This window comes from Aphelocoma coerulescens, chromosome 13 (assembly GCF_041296385.1).
Source record: "Aphelocoma coerulescens isolate FSJ_1873_10779 chromosome 13, UR_Acoe_1.0, whole genome shotgun sequence".
Lineage (NCBI taxonomy): Eukaryota > Metazoa > Chordata > Aves > Passeriformes > Corvidae > Aphelocoma > Aphelocoma coerulescens.
The window spans coordinates 6,218,744-6,235,452 of NC_091027.1; the positions used below are offsets into that span (position 1 = coordinate 6,218,744).

General features: G+C 43.8%; 1 protein-coding gene across 1 annotated transcript; it reads left to right on the forward strand.

Moving 5' to 3' along the window:
• Positions 1 to 1,267: 1,267 nt before the first annotated feature.
• Positions 1,268 to 10,643, forward strand: NMUR2 (neuromedin U receptor 2). The gene is made up of 4 exons (XM_069029029.1): positions 1,268 to 2,505; positions 7,398 to 7,482; positions 8,864 to 8,989; positions 9,982 to 10,643. Exons 1-4 carry the CDS (start codon positions 1,786 to 1,788, stop codon positions 10,239 to 10,241), a joined length of 1,191 nt encoding a protein of 396 aa, XP_068885130.1. The 5' UTR covers positions 1,268 to 1,785; the 3' UTR covers positions 10,242 to 10,643.
• Positions 10,644 to 16,709: the final 6,066 nt, after the last annotated feature.

The window sequence follows — 16,709 nt, forward strand, 5'->3', positions numbered from 1 at the left end:
GTGCTCTGAAAGAGTTAATCTGGGTGTCAGCCAGGAACCCGACTAATGATTCCTCTGCTCCTACCTCTTACATCAGCAGCAGATCAAGATCAAATTCAACATTAAAATGCAGGGAATAGCTATAAGATGAATCCTTAATGAAGGGAGCAATAGGTCAAAGGGGCACATTTGTTATTCAATAATCCAAACTTTTCGATCTGCTGAACAAAATACCTCTGTGCAATGCTAAAAATAAATGAGTTGGGTCCTTCTGACCAAGACAGTTTATGTGTGAGATAATTTCAGCAGGTCTGAAAGTCATCCCAAGAGACTTGCTTCTGCCTTTTAGTATGGTTGTTTTGGTACCTTCCATGCTTTTCACATTTTAAGTGACTGTACAGTAATTCCCAGGCTCCACACATGGAATGTGCCTCAAAGGGACTAACCTTTGGTTCCTCACACACTGCTGCTGTTCTGGAGGCAGTCTGTGCTTATTGAGACAATCTTTTTTTTATTTGAGAGGTCAAGCTAAAGAGTCAAATAGAGAAAAGAGATACACACATAAATAGCAGATTCAAGGAACTCCTTGCCAAAGGATGTCAGGGATGTAAAAAGTTTACAAGGCTTCAAGGAGGCCTTGAACCTTGTGAGAGGTTCTGGGCAGAAAAATCACACACCAAGCTGGCAAAAATCCCATAAACTCACCCTCATATCTTGCACCTCTTCAATTCCAAACAGGTGAATGTTTTCTGAATCTCAGAAAATTGTATCTACAGACTTGGAACTTTTTTTGTTTTAGAGAAATTCGGTAAGGAATCAGAGATAAATGACCTATTTTGGTACAGCCGTGATCCTTTCAGGAGACACTTTTTTTTTTGCCCAGAAAGTGTGTTTGCAGAATGCTTGTCATTCATGAGGAAATAAGAGTTTATAAAAGTTCATGCCCCATGGGCAATAAATATGGAATCGTATGTTGTACAGAAATATTCCCAAAACAAGGCTCTCTAAGAAGATAGGATCAAATTCCAGCATACTTGGACAGTGAGAAAATATTTTGAAGTCAATAAGAATTGCAATTAAAATTTTTTGTCAGGGGAAGATTTCAGGAGAAAAACAATTGCAGTGTTTTAAAAAAAGGCTGAAGCATTATAATTCCACATAAATGGCTACAAAAACCATTTGGCTTTCTACTGATCAAACTCTGTCTCCAAGTACTTGCTGCCATAGACAACAGAAAATAAAAAGCAGAGATTTGAAAAGCAAAATTATGTCAGAATCTTCTGTTTTGTTTTGTTTTGCTTGTGGCTCGTAACTGGATGTAGCATCACTATCGTTTTGTAAAAGCTGTTTAGACTGAGTTTTGGGGGTGTTTCTGGTCTGCTTTCCCCCCCCTCTGGCAAATACAAATAACCTGCAGCTGGTTTTGTATCCTGTATTTCAGATTCCCAGCTCCCTAAATCCTACATTTCTGACTGTAAATGCATCAGCCACGGCAGCTGATGCAAGTGGCTGCTGGAACCTCTTTTTGTACTCTATAATCTAACGCACTTAGCGAGCCAATGAATATGTGGGAAAGGAGGGGCTTTCTGGCTGAGGGGCTCCGTGCAGGGGAACAGCTGTTGAGCAGCAAAACCTTACCCAGAGCCAGGCAAACACACTCATTCACATCCTCAGTGCCTCTGTGCATCCAGGGCTGGCAGGGCAACTACACCCCTCCTTCTGTCTCTGCAAAAAGTGAGCAAACTTGCTCAGAGAAACAGAAAGGACAACCAACCTCAGCAGTGAAACATTTCAGCAGGTCCAGCCATGGCCTGGGTCAGTAATTTCTCTTGGTTCAACCACCTTGCTCTACATGAAGAACGTCTCAGGGGGTACTTAAACAGCACTGAGGATTATTTAACCTTCTTGTGCGGGCCCAGGAGGAGCCACCTATTCCTGCCCATGGCTTTGGTGTACTCCGTGATCTTCATTGTCGGGGTGGTGGGGAACTTCTTGGTTTGCCTCGTAATCCTCAAGCACCGGAACATGAAGACCCCGACCAACTATTACCTGTTCAGCCTGGCGGTCTCAGACCTGCTCGTGCTGCTCTTTGGGATGCCCCTGGAAGTCTACGAGATGTGGAGCAATTACCCCTTCCTGCTGGGGCCCGTGGGCTGCTACCTGAAGACGGCGCTCTTCGAGACCGTGTGCTTTGCCTCCATCCTCAGCGTGACCACGCTCAGCGTGGAGAGGTACATCGCCATCCTGCACCCCTTCCGCGCCAAGCTGCAGAGCACCCGCCGGCGCGCCCTCAGGACCGTCGTGGCTCTCTGGGTGCTCTCCGTGCTCTTCGCCCTCCCCAACACGGGCACCCACGGCATCGTGCTGCAGCACTTCCCCAACGGCACGCTGGTCCCCGGCTCTGCCACCTGCACTGTGGTCATGCCCCTCTGGATCTACAACTGTATTGTCCAGATCACCTCTTTCCTCTTCTATGTGCTGCCCATGGGGGTGATAAGTGTGCTGTACTATCTGATGGGGCTAAGAGTAAGTCCTTCTCCAACTGTGCTCAGTGTTGCCTTGGCTCGTTCTTGTGTGTTTGTGTCTATGTGTGGCTTTGAGTGATTTTTGCACCTCTTTCTTGCCCATCTGTTTTCTCCCCCAAAACAGCCAAAGTGTTTCAAACCTCTGAAAACAGTAGATCCAGCTCCTTCTCTGGTGCAATCCCATTCTGAAATTAATATATATAATATAAATTAATATAGCTATGTTGGGGAATAATTTACCCCAATCTTATAAAAACTTACCATCACTTCTGCTCACATCTGAATGTTAATGAAACACCCAAGTCTCTAGATTGATTCCAGCCTCCCAGAGATTTACACCTTTGCAGTAGAGACTAGAAAGAAACAGACCAAAAGGAAAATGTGGAAAGAATAAAAAGAAGATGGCTAATGATTGAATCTTGTGTACTATTTGTTTTCCCTTTTCTCGTGACTGTAGAATTTCCATTGCGTTCCTTTCTCCTTTTCCCTCCCTGCAGCTGGTGATACTCACTTGTTAAAGCTCACAAAGCTCTCATAAACTGAAATGTTACCTTTTTGCTGCAGCTAGCAAATGCAGCAACCATTTCTTTATATAACTACAGCCTTGTTTCACCAGGCTACCTTAGAGCTTATATTCCTTCTCTCTTCAGAAAGTGAGACTACTTTTGCCAAGTATCCATCATGTACATGTGTGGATAAAACAATCAGGATCACAGTGTTATAAAACTATGTAGCACGACACTGAAATGCACTGCTAATCCCAGTGACCTGATGACTGCTTTCTTCTCATAAGTTACAGACATTTAGACAATATAAATCCTGTTTTATGGCACTGAATATAACTTAAAGCTTACAAAGATGTGTCTGATTCCATAGCAAGAAACAGAGATGAATGAACTTATTAAATAATGTGCAAGAAACTCAGCCAAATCTCTGCTGGTGTGTATATAATTTTGTTGGGCTGGCTGATATTTACTGTTCCCTGAAATTACACAGAAGCAATTTTTACTTACCCAGGGGGGAAAGAAAAAAAAAAAAGGATTAACTGACAGAAATCCATATCACAGAGCAGATCCTCGAGGCAGTGAATGGGTTAAACTATCCCCAGTGTCTGGAGGCTGTTGAGGGGTCTTTACATAGTGTCAGTGAATATTTTGCAAAATAAGACCTGAAGGGAATGAAAGGTGTTGAAAATAGAGTTGATACAAAAAGAAAAAGATAAATCCCTGAATTAATAAAAAGAAGACTTGAAGGTTGCAATAACTTCTATTTGCAGCAGCAGATATTCCTATACCCCATCCCAGAAGAGAAGCTCAGTACCAGATGAGGGCTGATCCCCCAGGACTTCTGCAAATTCACACAATTGTTCAAGCTGTCTTTCCTAAGGACAGTAATGTTCACTGTTTGTGCCTCTGTTTTTCTGTATATCCAGCTCAGACTTCCAAATTTCAACAGGACCCATCCTGGCTAGATCTGCATTATCTCCAAGCTGCACTGGGCAAGATGATTTCATTTCTTCAACAGAAGTGATAGAAGAATGATGTATATTTATATAATTTTCCAAGAGGAGACACTTCTTATCTACTCACAGAGGATGAAATCTGTGAGGCTTTAGCAACACCCTGCAGTCTCCTGAGTGCCACATATCACTCACAGAATGTAGTGGAAAAGCTCAGGGTTGATCCAAAGTTTGTACAACAGCTCAAATTCAGCAAACAGAGACGTAACCTTTTCACAACCAGGCTTTGTAGAAAGGGCATTTCCTCACCAGTTTCTCCCTCAAGCTTTGCCAGTGCAGGAGAGTCTCAGGATGCAATGCAGAAGGGAACAGGTGACCTGCCAAGCAGCTGTGAGAAGGCAGCAAACATGGGTCATAGGGTACCTGAGTTAATTTGCAATTTAATTCCTTGAAAATTGTAAAAATGCATTTGTCTTTTTCACTGTGAAATGGTTGATTACCTCATTATCTACTTGGGTATAATTTTAAGGCCTGATGGCTTAATATTGCAATGCTATGGTCAATTGATCCTTCCAGCACCAGTGTAAAGAAGAGGACACTGATCATTGCACTGTAAACTCATTAGACTTCATTGTGGAAGCTTCCTGCTGCCTCTTTAATGGGGTTCTCATCACAGATACCTTTAGGATAAATCCCTAAATCATCCAGGCTCTTCAAACCCAGTGCAGCTGTTGGGCTGCTACTTGCAACCCACAGCCAAAGAGCTGAGGAGGGAGAAGAGAGGGAGGAGATGAGAACATTGGGAAGTAGCTGCTCGTGGAAGTTCATCCCTGGAACACTGATTGAGATGGGCTGGGATTGCTTCAGAAGAAGTCTGCATTGCAGCAGGATTCAGTGTGGGGTCCCTGCCCATTTCCTTCAAACTGATTCCTAAAAGGACACAGGCATAGGTGTGGATCATTCCTTGTCTAAAAGTTATGCTCTATTTAACAAGGGTTTCTGACAGCCTAGGCTGGATGATTCTTCTCACAAGGTTCCAATTCTTCTCTTAGTCTCTCATCCCCTCAGTAACTGGCAATAATTATAATAACAGTAATAATAATAATGATAATAATAATTAACAATAATAATAAAAATAAAAATAAAATACACACTGGCAATTTTATTTTAGCTGCCTTTGAAGCAAGACAACTTATTCTAGCCAATGCACATCTAGTCCAGATTTTTTCATCAAAATCTATTTCAGCCCCCAAATGCCCAGTTGTCAAAAGCCCAGAATCATCTGTGGGTGGTGACTGCCTCTGGCTAATTTCTGCAGAGCCCAGCACAGCTCTTCCAGAGCCTGTCCCCTTTCCATGGAGGTTGTTCTGCAGTCCTTGTCCCAGTGGCCAGCTCTCCTCTGCCATGGGGGTGAGTTAAGGGCACACCAAGGCTGCAGCTCAGCAGCAACTGCTTCAGCCAAATCTCCTAATCAGGCAGGACTGCAGGCTTTAGCACAAGCCTTGTGGGGTTTAAATATCAATTTTTCCATCAGCTGGAGAGAAGCTTTGATCACCACTAGTGTCAGGCCAAAGAGTTTACAGAAAACAGCTCAGCCTTTGCAGATTACAGAAAACAGCTCTTTTGCAAACCTCACTAGGTTTGTCTGGGGATAGGTGAGACCCTAATTTCACTCTGCCTTTTGACTTCTGGGATGAAGTGCTGTAGCTAATAAAGATCTGGGGGGGGAAATCCAATTTTCATCTTCTTGCTCCAGTCACTTTTAATTCTCTTGCAGTGAAAGGGTAACATTCCTCTCAAACCTACACTGCCTCATACATCACAGTGATGTAAAAGTAACCACCACCTGGGCTGGAGTTCTACCCCTCTCAAACCACTGGCATTAACTCAAGTTACAACCTTTTCCATAGACTCATTTATTTTTTTCCCTCCCTGTTTGTAATGATTCATTGTTTTATTAAACTGCAGCTGCTGAGTTATTCTTACTTGTTACACCTTCATCACTTGAGGCTAAAGAGGAGCCTTACAGCATCATCAAAATGACAGAAGGAAGGTGAAAAATAAAGATACTTGTGTCTCTGGTTTATTACAGCATCAGCACACTGTACTCTCTAAGGCTTTGGAATATGCCTGGAATAGATTACTGAGACTGAAAAGCACTGAAGGGAATCCAGGGGTTTTAATAAATCTGATCATTTATCACTAGATGTGTTCCAAATCAACTGAGTCTTTTCCTCAAGCAACTGTGGCTATGACTAAAAGTTACAAGGGGAATAATGTAAAACACGAGAGGCTGAATTGCACTATAATTGACTATAATTCCATTTACATGTTTTTTCCTTTTATAAATAGAATAAAGGGAGCATTGCAAGAAGGGCTCATTTCATCATCCTTACAGAGAAGTATTATTAATCAGAAATCAGAAAGCAAAGTCACAGTGTAAAAGGCAAATGGCACAACTAGCATGTTTTCATGAGGTTTTTACAAATCCAGAGGATTTCTGTCTTTTCCCTCATTCCTGATACCGTCTCATGTGTAATTAAAAGTTTTGTTTCCAGTTTCTCTCAGCTGAAAACAGCCAAAGCTGTTGGCTGATCAGGAGTTCCCACTGCAGGAAGCTGGGGACAAATATGGACTTTCCAGATATGATTTCTTTGGTGTTCAAATCAATTGTCCTCTTTTTCTAGACCTGATCTTTTTGTCACCAAAGCACCAGTGCTCTCACCATAAACCTATTGGGGAAGGATTTCAGGGAGGATCAGACTATTGCTCTTTATGCCCATTTTTTAGAAGTCCAGGAAAAACTGTGGGAGAAAAACCTCTCCTTGTTGTACCTGAGTAGTCTGTGGCTAAATCTGTGTGTACCAGGCACCCTGCCTGTCTGCAAGGCAGCATTTCTGGGGTTTGTTCATTAGATGGGTTGAATATCAACTATCCCCAGCACTCAGGGCATGAAACAAACACCCTGGAATTCTACAGGATTTTTTCCAATGATTACAGCTGTGTTGTACTGAGGCCTTAGTGGGTATTTTTTGGATCATTGGTTTGTGCTTAATTGTGGGGAACACTTATAGGAAAATAAACAAACAAACAATATTTTGCTAGAAGAGAAAATAATGCCCAGCAAAATACTGTTGGAATTGAACATAAACTGTGAACCAAATGTTGACTCATTGAGAAAAGGTAAGTGGGGAGGGGAAAGATAAATTTGCTGTAAATACACAGGTTCAGACTCATAAAATCTGCAGATTATTTTGAACCTAAAGCTTCCACATTTTTCTAGACAAAAACCAAAATTTAAATGTAGATTGAGTCCTGAGTGGCCCCAAATTTTGCTTTCTCAAACTACATCTATCAAAATATCAAACAGACTATGTCTGGAGGGGATGTTCTCTCTTGTCTAAACTGTCCTTTGGTTTCCCCCCTTTTGCCAGTTGAAAGGAGATGAATCTCTGGAAGTGGAGGAAATGGCTGTGAATGTTCAGAGACCATCCAGGAAATCAGTCACCAAGATGCTGTGTAAGTAGTGAGTCCTTCTGTGTTTTATTTACCATGGACAAGAGTCTTACCAGATCCTGAAAGGTATCGAGCAAGTTTATTGGATACAAGAGTTATGAGATGAGTAGCTGTTAAAAAAACAACAAAAAAAAAAACCCAAACAAACAAAAAAAAACCAAAACACCAACTTATTGCTGTTTTATCTGAACTTACAGGATGCAGCAGCAGGGGTAACCACCAAAAGACTCAGAAAGGCAATTTTCCTCCCCAGCACAAGAGGAGGTTGAGCAAACCTACATGGCAGGTGCTTGCACAGCAATTCTCCAACATCCTTCACTCCAAACTGGCTCTCACAGCCCTCCAGGGAGGATCCTTTTGTTCAAATAGTCTATCTTGTACATTTTTACAGAATGTACCTCTGTTTTGCATTACACCACGAGCTCTGCTCATGAGCAGGAATCCCAGAATGATTCAGGTTGGAAGGGACCACAGTGGACCCACTGGTCCAACCTCCCTGCTCAAGCAGGGTCATCCCAGAGCACAGGATTGTGTCCAGATTTTTCTGGAATATGTCCAGTGAGGGACAACCCACACCCTCTCTGGACAACCTGTTCCAGTGTGGGGTTGCTGCACAGTAAAGAAGTTCTGCCTCATGTTCAGGTGGAACTTCCTGGGCATCAGTTCCTGTCCTATTGCTGGGCCCCACAGGGCAGAGCCTGGTGCATCCTTCCTCTGACACCTCCCTGCAGACAGGGACAGACAGGGATGAGGTCCCCTCTCAGCTGTCTTTTCTTGAGACAGTCCTGCCAGGCCAAGTGCATCACCAACTGCTGACTTAACCACCCCAAAGAAAAGCTGGACCTAACCAGACTTGCACATTGTGTAACACTCAAGAGAATTTATGCTCCAATCACCCTGAAAGCGCTCACATCACCTCCTAATTTGGGGCTGTCTTTAAGGCAGAGATCACCTTGCTACTGAGATGGTGTTTATGCAGCAAACACAAACCACCTTCAATATTTCCTGCAACAACATTACTCTTTAAGACAGTTTAAGTCACTGTCTGAACCAAGAAACTGTACTTTGAAGCCAGCCTGGTTTTCTGAGCCTGAAATATATTTGGGCTCCATATATACCCCAACATTGCCTGGCTGTTTCCTCCTCTGTTTGAATGTCACTCTGTGGACATGCATTGGGTTATCCAACACAGAAATTAATGGAAAGATTGCTCTTTTTGTTGGTATTGGTAAGACAGGAATTATGGCAAAATTTTGAAACCAGGAATAAAATTTGTATATTAAGTCTCCCACCCAGCCTTCTGAACTCCCTGTCCCTGTGCAGGCTGGTGAACCTTATCCTCCCATTACTGACCTGTTTTTCTTCTCCCCTTTCTCCATGCCAGTTGTCCTTGTGATAGTTTTTGCCATTTGCTGGGCTCCATTCCATATAGACCGGCTTTTCTTCAGCTTTGTTGTGGAATGGACTGAGCCTTTGGCCAATACGTTCAACTTAATTCATGTGGTGTCAGGTAAAGCTTTCTTCTTCCACTTGCACACAGACTGGCAAAAAAGAGAAGTATTTATGAGTGGTTTACTTGTAATTTGTAGTCATTTATTTTGTAGGGGACATGAGACTTGCATGGAAAACCTTCTTGAGGTTTGCTGGGCAGTGATGAGAATAGTGCCTGAATAAAAACTGCAGGCAAGTTTTCTGCAGATTTCAAGATCTGGACATGTTGCCAAATTCAGTGTCTGAATAAAAAAGTCTTTATGTCTGTCACAAAGAATAAAAGGGGGAAAAAATGGATATCATGCATCATTACTAGCTGCTTTTCATTCTTGGGAATGTTCAGAAGTAAAGACTGCTGTCATTCAGCTGCTTTTAAGAAGTGCACAGGAGCAGGCAGCATCCTCCACAGGTTCTCTGGGGCAAATAGGAAACATTACCAAATGCAAGACAAGAGCCTTACATGCTGCTCAGAACTGGGCAATGAAACCAAATGTTTATGGCCTTGCCAACCAAAAAATGAAGGGCTTTTCAAAGAGGACTCTTATTTCAGTCTGCCATGGGAAAACACTGAATGTGGTCATTAGGCAGCTCAGACAAATCCAATCTTGTGCAATTGTCCTGGTGAGTTGTAGGAAATTAGCTTCCCCTGGCTGGAAGTTATCCTCTGACAGCTCTGATGGGGCACCAGCTGGGCAAACCCTGCTGTGGGGATGAGGGCAGCGCTGGAGGCAGGGCAGGGCAGCTCAAGAGAGAGCTGGTTCCTGAGCAGCTGGAGAGAGTGAGCTCCAATTCACATTCTCTCCCACTTTCCTTTCGCTGCAGTGCCTGAGCTAACCTTGGTGAGACACCCCTCTGCCTGTGCCAGGAAGGCAACAGAGCTCCACTGCTGCTGTCTCCACCCTCTACACCCAAGCTTGGTGGAGCTGTATAGGCAAGGAAGAGATTTTCCTCTTCTGACACTGTTTCACACATAAATGTGTCTCTCTCTTCCCCCCACCCTTGTTCTCCCAGGTGTTTTCTTCTATCTGAGCTCTGCCACAAACCCCATAATTTACAACCTGTTGTCCCAGCGCTTCAGGATGGCTTTTCTCAGTGTGATTTCTCCTTGCTGCAAGCACTGTGCCCCTAAACATCCAACTTGCAAGATTTCATCCCAGAAGAGCATGTTTGTGATTGAGAATCACAACCTCATGGACTCTGCTGAAAACACGAGTCTCCCTGGCACACACAGGACATCTGTCAGCAGCTCTCAGCTCTCCACTGGCCTGTGACTTTCCATGTTGTGATCCAGGCGAGAGAGAAGGTTAAGAAAATTACTTTGAGAAACTAAACTAGAAGAGACCTTCCTAAAAGACTGATTTCAGCAAGCTCAGGAGGTGTCCCATTGAATGAATGACGGAGAAGACTGTATTTAGGATGTGTTAGGGAAGCCCTGCATTACCCCCAAGCTGATGCAAGGGCTGGAAATCTGAGTTTTCTCACTGCAAGCTGTGCCAGCAAAGAGCTGCTTTAAAAGGTGAGAGACTCCCAGTGTTGCCAGCATGGGAGAGAGAATCAGCTTAGCAAAGTCTTAGCAAATGGCTTTTTGTGCAGCAACCTAACCATCAGTTTTTACTTATTTTGAAACGGGACAACTTTCTGCATAATCGTTGTCTACCCACATCTAGGTTTGGGTAAGCCAGTCCCACTTCCCTCTGCCATGACCTTCTTGAGGGTATGGCTGTTGCAAACCTCCCCTGTTAAACATTAGCAAACAGGAATGAGAGCAGCTCAGAGCTGGCTGATAAACACCAGCTACCAGCAATGGCTATTTCTGGGACAGAAGAACCAGGGAGCCAATAAGTGTAAAGCAAACTTTTGCTTTCTGAGCTTCTTATCATTACTTCACCTTTGGATATTTATGTGTTGTCTCTACCAGTGAAGCCCTGTGGTTGTGCTTCAGCAGACTTCACTCCTCCTATACCATGTGGATTGCAGAAGTCAGAGATCTACATGGGTTAGCAATCACCAGGAAGGAGCCTGGACAGCATCCACAACAGAGGGAATTGGGACAAACCTGATGCACAGGCAATAAAATGGGGAGTTTTGCAGTGATATTGCATCTACTAAATTCAGTTTTTGCCACAAAGCACAATATAAGGTCTGAAAAACTTTCCTGTGTTCCAGTAGTGCAAACAGATCCTGAAGGCAGTACGCTCACGTCCAAGCTGACAAATTCCTGGGCTCTGCTCACTGCAGGAATTTGGGCTCTGCTCACTGCAGAGACAGGGCCCTATAGAATTTTGCCAAGGGAGTTTGGGGGAGTCCATTACGTGATAAAGAATCTCATAGAATTCTGTCTCACAGGTTTCAAAGCCTGTTCACTTTGTTTCAGGGAAATGCCTCCCATGTGCATCGTGGCACAGGGCTGGGTTTAGTCCCCACGCTGGGCTCAGGCTTGGCACGCACTGCCACAGAGAATCATTCCATGAGTGTCACCAGGGGACTGGCAGCTACTTACACAGTCAGAGAACACAGAGTTATCCCAGCAAATAAGAACATTAGTTCCTGAAAGATGATATGCATAAAGACATTTTCCATTCTGGTCACTGGGGACCCAGATGGCATTTCCTACCAAGGAGGAAGGGATTGTACTCTTGTTACCATGGCCTCTTATTTTGTTTGCCCCAAAGTTTTCTGTTTGATTCTCACTGTGGGGCTTGAAGGTGGGAGACTCATGCTGGAGAGTCACCTTTTCCTGGAGCATAAGGGGAATGTTTTCAGACCCTTTTTACCAGCTGCAATCTTGAGAAACAAGCCTTGCAGAGGGGAAGAGCCACACACAAAACCTGCAGAGAAAAGGCCATTCCTGTTCCCTCAAGACACAGCTGAAATGCTTTGCCACCCCCAAGTGGACACTTGCATTTTACCAGTGACATTTACATTTCTAAGCAGAAATTTTGCATTCTTTTTCCCTCTGCCAGAGATTACAGTGTGTTTTCCCTCTGGACAGGCCATGCCAGCGGTGCCTTGCTGCCTGTGGGCTGCCCCTGTCCCTGTTCTCCTGCCTGCTCAGGGCTCCAAGCTCTGTGATCCCACCTGGGCACCACCTGGGCAGTGGCTGTGCTGGATTTCCTCCCACACCCTGTGCCTCCCTTGGGCAGATCCCTCACTGAGCCCTGGGGTTTCCATGTCCCAGCTGTGTGAAAGCCTTCCTAGAGCCAGCCAAAGGGAGAGGAGATGCTGCAGCTTGACATAGTCACACATCCAGCGTGGGGTGGAGACACTCCTCTGCAAGGTTTTGTGGCTCTTTGAACACCTGTAATGCATTTAGGATGAGACAGCAGCTTGTGTTGGTGCAGAGAGGGCCACCCACGAGTGAGAGCCATCCACGAGTGATGCTGCTCTCGCCTCTTCATGGGAGAATCCCAACCTTTGGCTGCAAAGCTCAGGGTTGATAAATGCATCCCTTGACTTGCAGATGAGCACACAGACCTGCAGACAAGGGGTGGGGTGAAGCTGGAGGATGAAGATTTCATGTGGTCTTCAATAAAATGGCCACGTTTTTGTCCCAAGGGAAGACAAAAGGGTTTTGTGAGGAAGGGGAAGCAGAGGTGGGAGGAATGCATGTGGATGAAGAAATTTTAGAAGAGAAATAGTGAGAAGCAAATCATCAGGAACCCACCTGGTTCTGAACTTTTTTTTTTTTTGTCCTAAAAGCATTTTTTATCACATTTAATTTGTTGTCAGTCAAAAGGAGTGATACTCATAAGCAAAAATTACTGAGCTTTTTTGGCCAAATATCAAAAATTGAAGCTGAAAACATTTAGTCTTGCACCAAACCAAACCTTCTGTGAAAGTGTTATTGGGAGAGACATGTCAAAACTCCTCTGAATTCTGCTAAAAAATAAAATAAATGCAGTGAAAAAAATGTGGACTAACTGGAGACTCCGAGTTAAATTCCCTGTGACTGCACAGCTCTGTACTCCCTCATTCCTGAGGGAGGATCTCTAGAAAATTGTTGAGGCACCTTGTCCCTAAATGTAGTCGATGTCCACTGGAGGCTTTTCTTCCCAAAAGGTCGGTGCTTGAGTTATTTATCACTCTGCTCTGATATTTACCTCCTGCATTTTGAAAGCTGCATCCAATGATGAAAAAACCAGGAAGATGGATTGAGATGTCAGGAAAGCTGATGCTTTTCCTTTATTTATACATTAAGGAGCTTTCGTAGCCAAGTGCTGAAAAATGTTGGCAACTGGCTGAGAAAAAATCCTGTTGCACAAAAATTAAGAACAACTCTCTTTCCCCCGAAGTGGTCTAGTGTGATAAAACTGTATTTATTTGAAATCAAGCGTGATTCCATGTCTATTGATTTATTTCTCTGCTTCTGTTTCCCTCTGGGAAACATGCAAGTGTGGGAGCAGAAAGTGTGAACAAGATGTGGAGGGTCTGAAATGTGCTGCAAGGAGGCACTCAAAGGGGAGAAGAATTGTGTTCTTTGCCAGTGAGTGATGCCCAGATCTAACACCAGGTTCAGTTGGAAAAACCACCATGAACAGCAAGTGAGCAGTTCAGTTAAGTTTATTTGAAGAGTTTTCGAACACCACCGTGTTTTAAAGTGTTTAAACCACAGCTTATCAGTAAAACTAAATGTACACTTCAGCTGCAGAGATGCTTATCTGTATCTGTATGTAAAATGAAAATAAATGTACTAAAGTCTGTCTTCCTAAGCCTGGTCCATCCTCCAGAAATCCTCACACTTCCTGTTTCTCCCTCTGATTTCACGTGAGCAGCAGGAGATGGAGATTCCCCAGATGTTCAGCCAGCACGAGGTGCAGGACACCAAGGACTCATTACAAGTCACAGTACTTTAAAAAAAAAAAAACATATTTCAGCTGGTATATTTGCACAAAACCAGCACTAATCCCCATGGAACTTGTGGCTCTGCACATCTGAGAGCTCATCCAAGGGCTCTGCACAACTGCTCCTATAGGGGGGAGGAGGTTAAAAACTGGGCAGCACAGTTGGCATGGCCAGGAGAGGGTCCCAAAGCAAAAACTGCTGCTTCCCAGGCTGTGGAACAGCCAGATCTGCTCTCCCTCTCTGTTTTATCACAGTTGTCTCATTTTCTCTGCTGTTCATTATGACACTTGCTAGTATTTTCCCCACTGAGGTTTCTTTTTCCAAACTAGCAAATTGCTGAGCTGTGCCATTTCCATATCAAATGGATATTAATGCAAGGAGGAATATGATAAAGAAAGCAGAATGATAATCTGGACTTTTTCTTTCTGTATACAAACTGAGGAAGAAAAAGGGGAAAGAACAAGAAATTAAACAAGCTCTTGCAAGGATTAAAACTGGGTTTAGAATTTAGTCCAAGTCAATGCCAGGATGGTAAATGTCCTTCAGAGTGAGCTGAGGATTAAAAGAGCTTGCAAAGAAACTGCAGCAAACTGCCCAATCTGTCCCCTGCAGGTTTCCCTGCCTGGGAAAAAACACTTTTGAGGTTGTTAGGGTAGGTTACCATGCACCAAAATACAGTGAGCATCTTTTGCACAATTCCCTGACTCTGAAAAAGGAATTTGCCATATACAAAGTGGACCATAAAGTAAGACCCTCTCTAAGAGAAAGAAGGGTTGTTGATTTTCTTCCATATTTCTTTCCATTTACATTCTGGGTAGTCAACAGCCTGCTTTGGTCATACCCGAGACACAGAGCTAAGCTCATTTGCCACCAGAAAACTTTCTGTTACTGTCTAGACTTTGTGAAACCCTGAAAAGCTGTAGCTGATGTTTTTAAGGCAAATTATCTTAAATCCACTTCATTTTTAGAGAAGGATTAATTTTAGGTGTATGGGAGCTGTTGAAATAATTTGCTTCTTGCTGGGATGCTAAGAATGGGATGAAAGAAATACTGAGGTGTTTATGGTAAAAGCCTAAATAACTTTTTTCTTGCATCCTCCTCTTACACTATTTTATGAATTGCAGCAAGTTCCTTCCCAGAGGACCAGGCTTCTGCTGGATTTTTGTGGCTAGAGGTGGATTTTCCAGAAGACCCTTTGACTCAGATGTCTTCAAATTGATCTCCATCGGAGGAAATCCGTATTCTTTTTCTAGATAAATGAGGGGGGAAATAAGCTGTTCTAAAACCAATTTATCTGACCTATTTCAGTCATCTACTTTAGGTGTTCTACAGGTAGTTTTTATGCATATCTTCTGCAGCTGAAAAACACAGCCAGGCAGCAAGGTACAAGTCACCTTGGAGTTCTGTGTGTTCTTTGTTGCAGAGCAGGTATGTTTATCAGACCCTTTCAATTTGTTTCATTTCTTCAGAACCCAAGAGACTCCCTTAGAAATGACTCACTATGAAAATAATGCTCCAGATGAGCAAAGCAAATGGCTCACAGCTAAATCACCACTAAACACTGGGAGAACAGCATCCTCAGGGGCTCACCTACCACTTTGTTCACTGCCCTGGGGCTGGTGCCTCTGGGACACCTGGGCTACACTGAAAAGGCAGAGAAATTCCAACAAAGCTCTAGCACATGTAGAATTTGCAGCATTTGTTTGCAACATTTCAGTTTTCTTTCCTTTGCTTCTGTAGGAGATGACAAGGGCAGGAAGATCTGTCCTGACAGAGAACGTGCTAAACAGCTGCCTGAACTCAATGGAAAGTCTCCAAAAAGAAGTTTTTTCGTTACTGCAGTGCAGGTGGGTTGGGCAGCACAGAGCAACTGCAGCAAAAAAGTACAAGAGTCACAGTTTTAGAAAACAGAATAACTCACCAGACTCTCTGGGAAGAAGGAAACAAAGCACTAACACAGGAACTTGGAGGTATACTTGACCATGTTTATTTAACCATGTACTGGGGTTTGTTAGCTGGCTTAGTGGTAGGCAAATCCTGCATGCAGAGGGGTTTTTTGAGTGTGAACAAACCCGGTTACTACCACAAAACTCAGCTTCCCCTAAGCCCTGCACCACTGTTTCCTCCCAGCTCAAGTTACCTGCTCCCGCAGAAAAACAAACCACAGAAACAGCAGCACGTACAAATTTCCATTTCAGCAGCACTGGCAGGACCCTCCATTGGAACTGAGACACAGCAGCACACTCTTAGCTTAAAATGATGAAACCAGCTTGTGCTCCTGCATGTAACAAAAATGAGCAGCAGTTGACACTGGCCCAGATCCATCTGCTCTGGTTGTGTATCCCAGTCCCAAGACGAGCGGCTGAGTCATGTGGAGCTGGCTCTCTCTGCTTATAACACTAACCAGTCCCAAAGCTGGGGCTCACATGGCAGCCTAACAAATCCCAGCAAACCCACTGCACTCCTCCAAGAGGCAGCAAGGACTGATTCAGCCTCAGCACACCCCAGTTTTCGTGTGTCTCTTGCGTTAACAGCAAGGAGCACTCACATAAGTGTTAGTCTCAGTCTGGTTGCTTCCGGTCTCATTTCATTCCCTATCTTCCCTCCCAGGAGGAACAGGTATATTGAAAATCATCTCTTCTCTCCATCCATCCAGCTTTTTGCTGCTAAGAAATTCCACTGAGGATTGAGTCTTTTCTCTGCAACTTTATTTGCCAGCTGTAGGGTTTTCACACCGTTATTTGTATTCCAGTCCCGATTTCAATTACCTGGCTAACCTTTTCAATTTTCACAGAGAGTGAGAATCAGAAAACAGCAGGTCCTTTATTACAGCTCACACTGGCAGGGGATTCTTCACCCTCCTTCCCTCCCCCATGTTTGCAGGAAAGCTCTGTCAA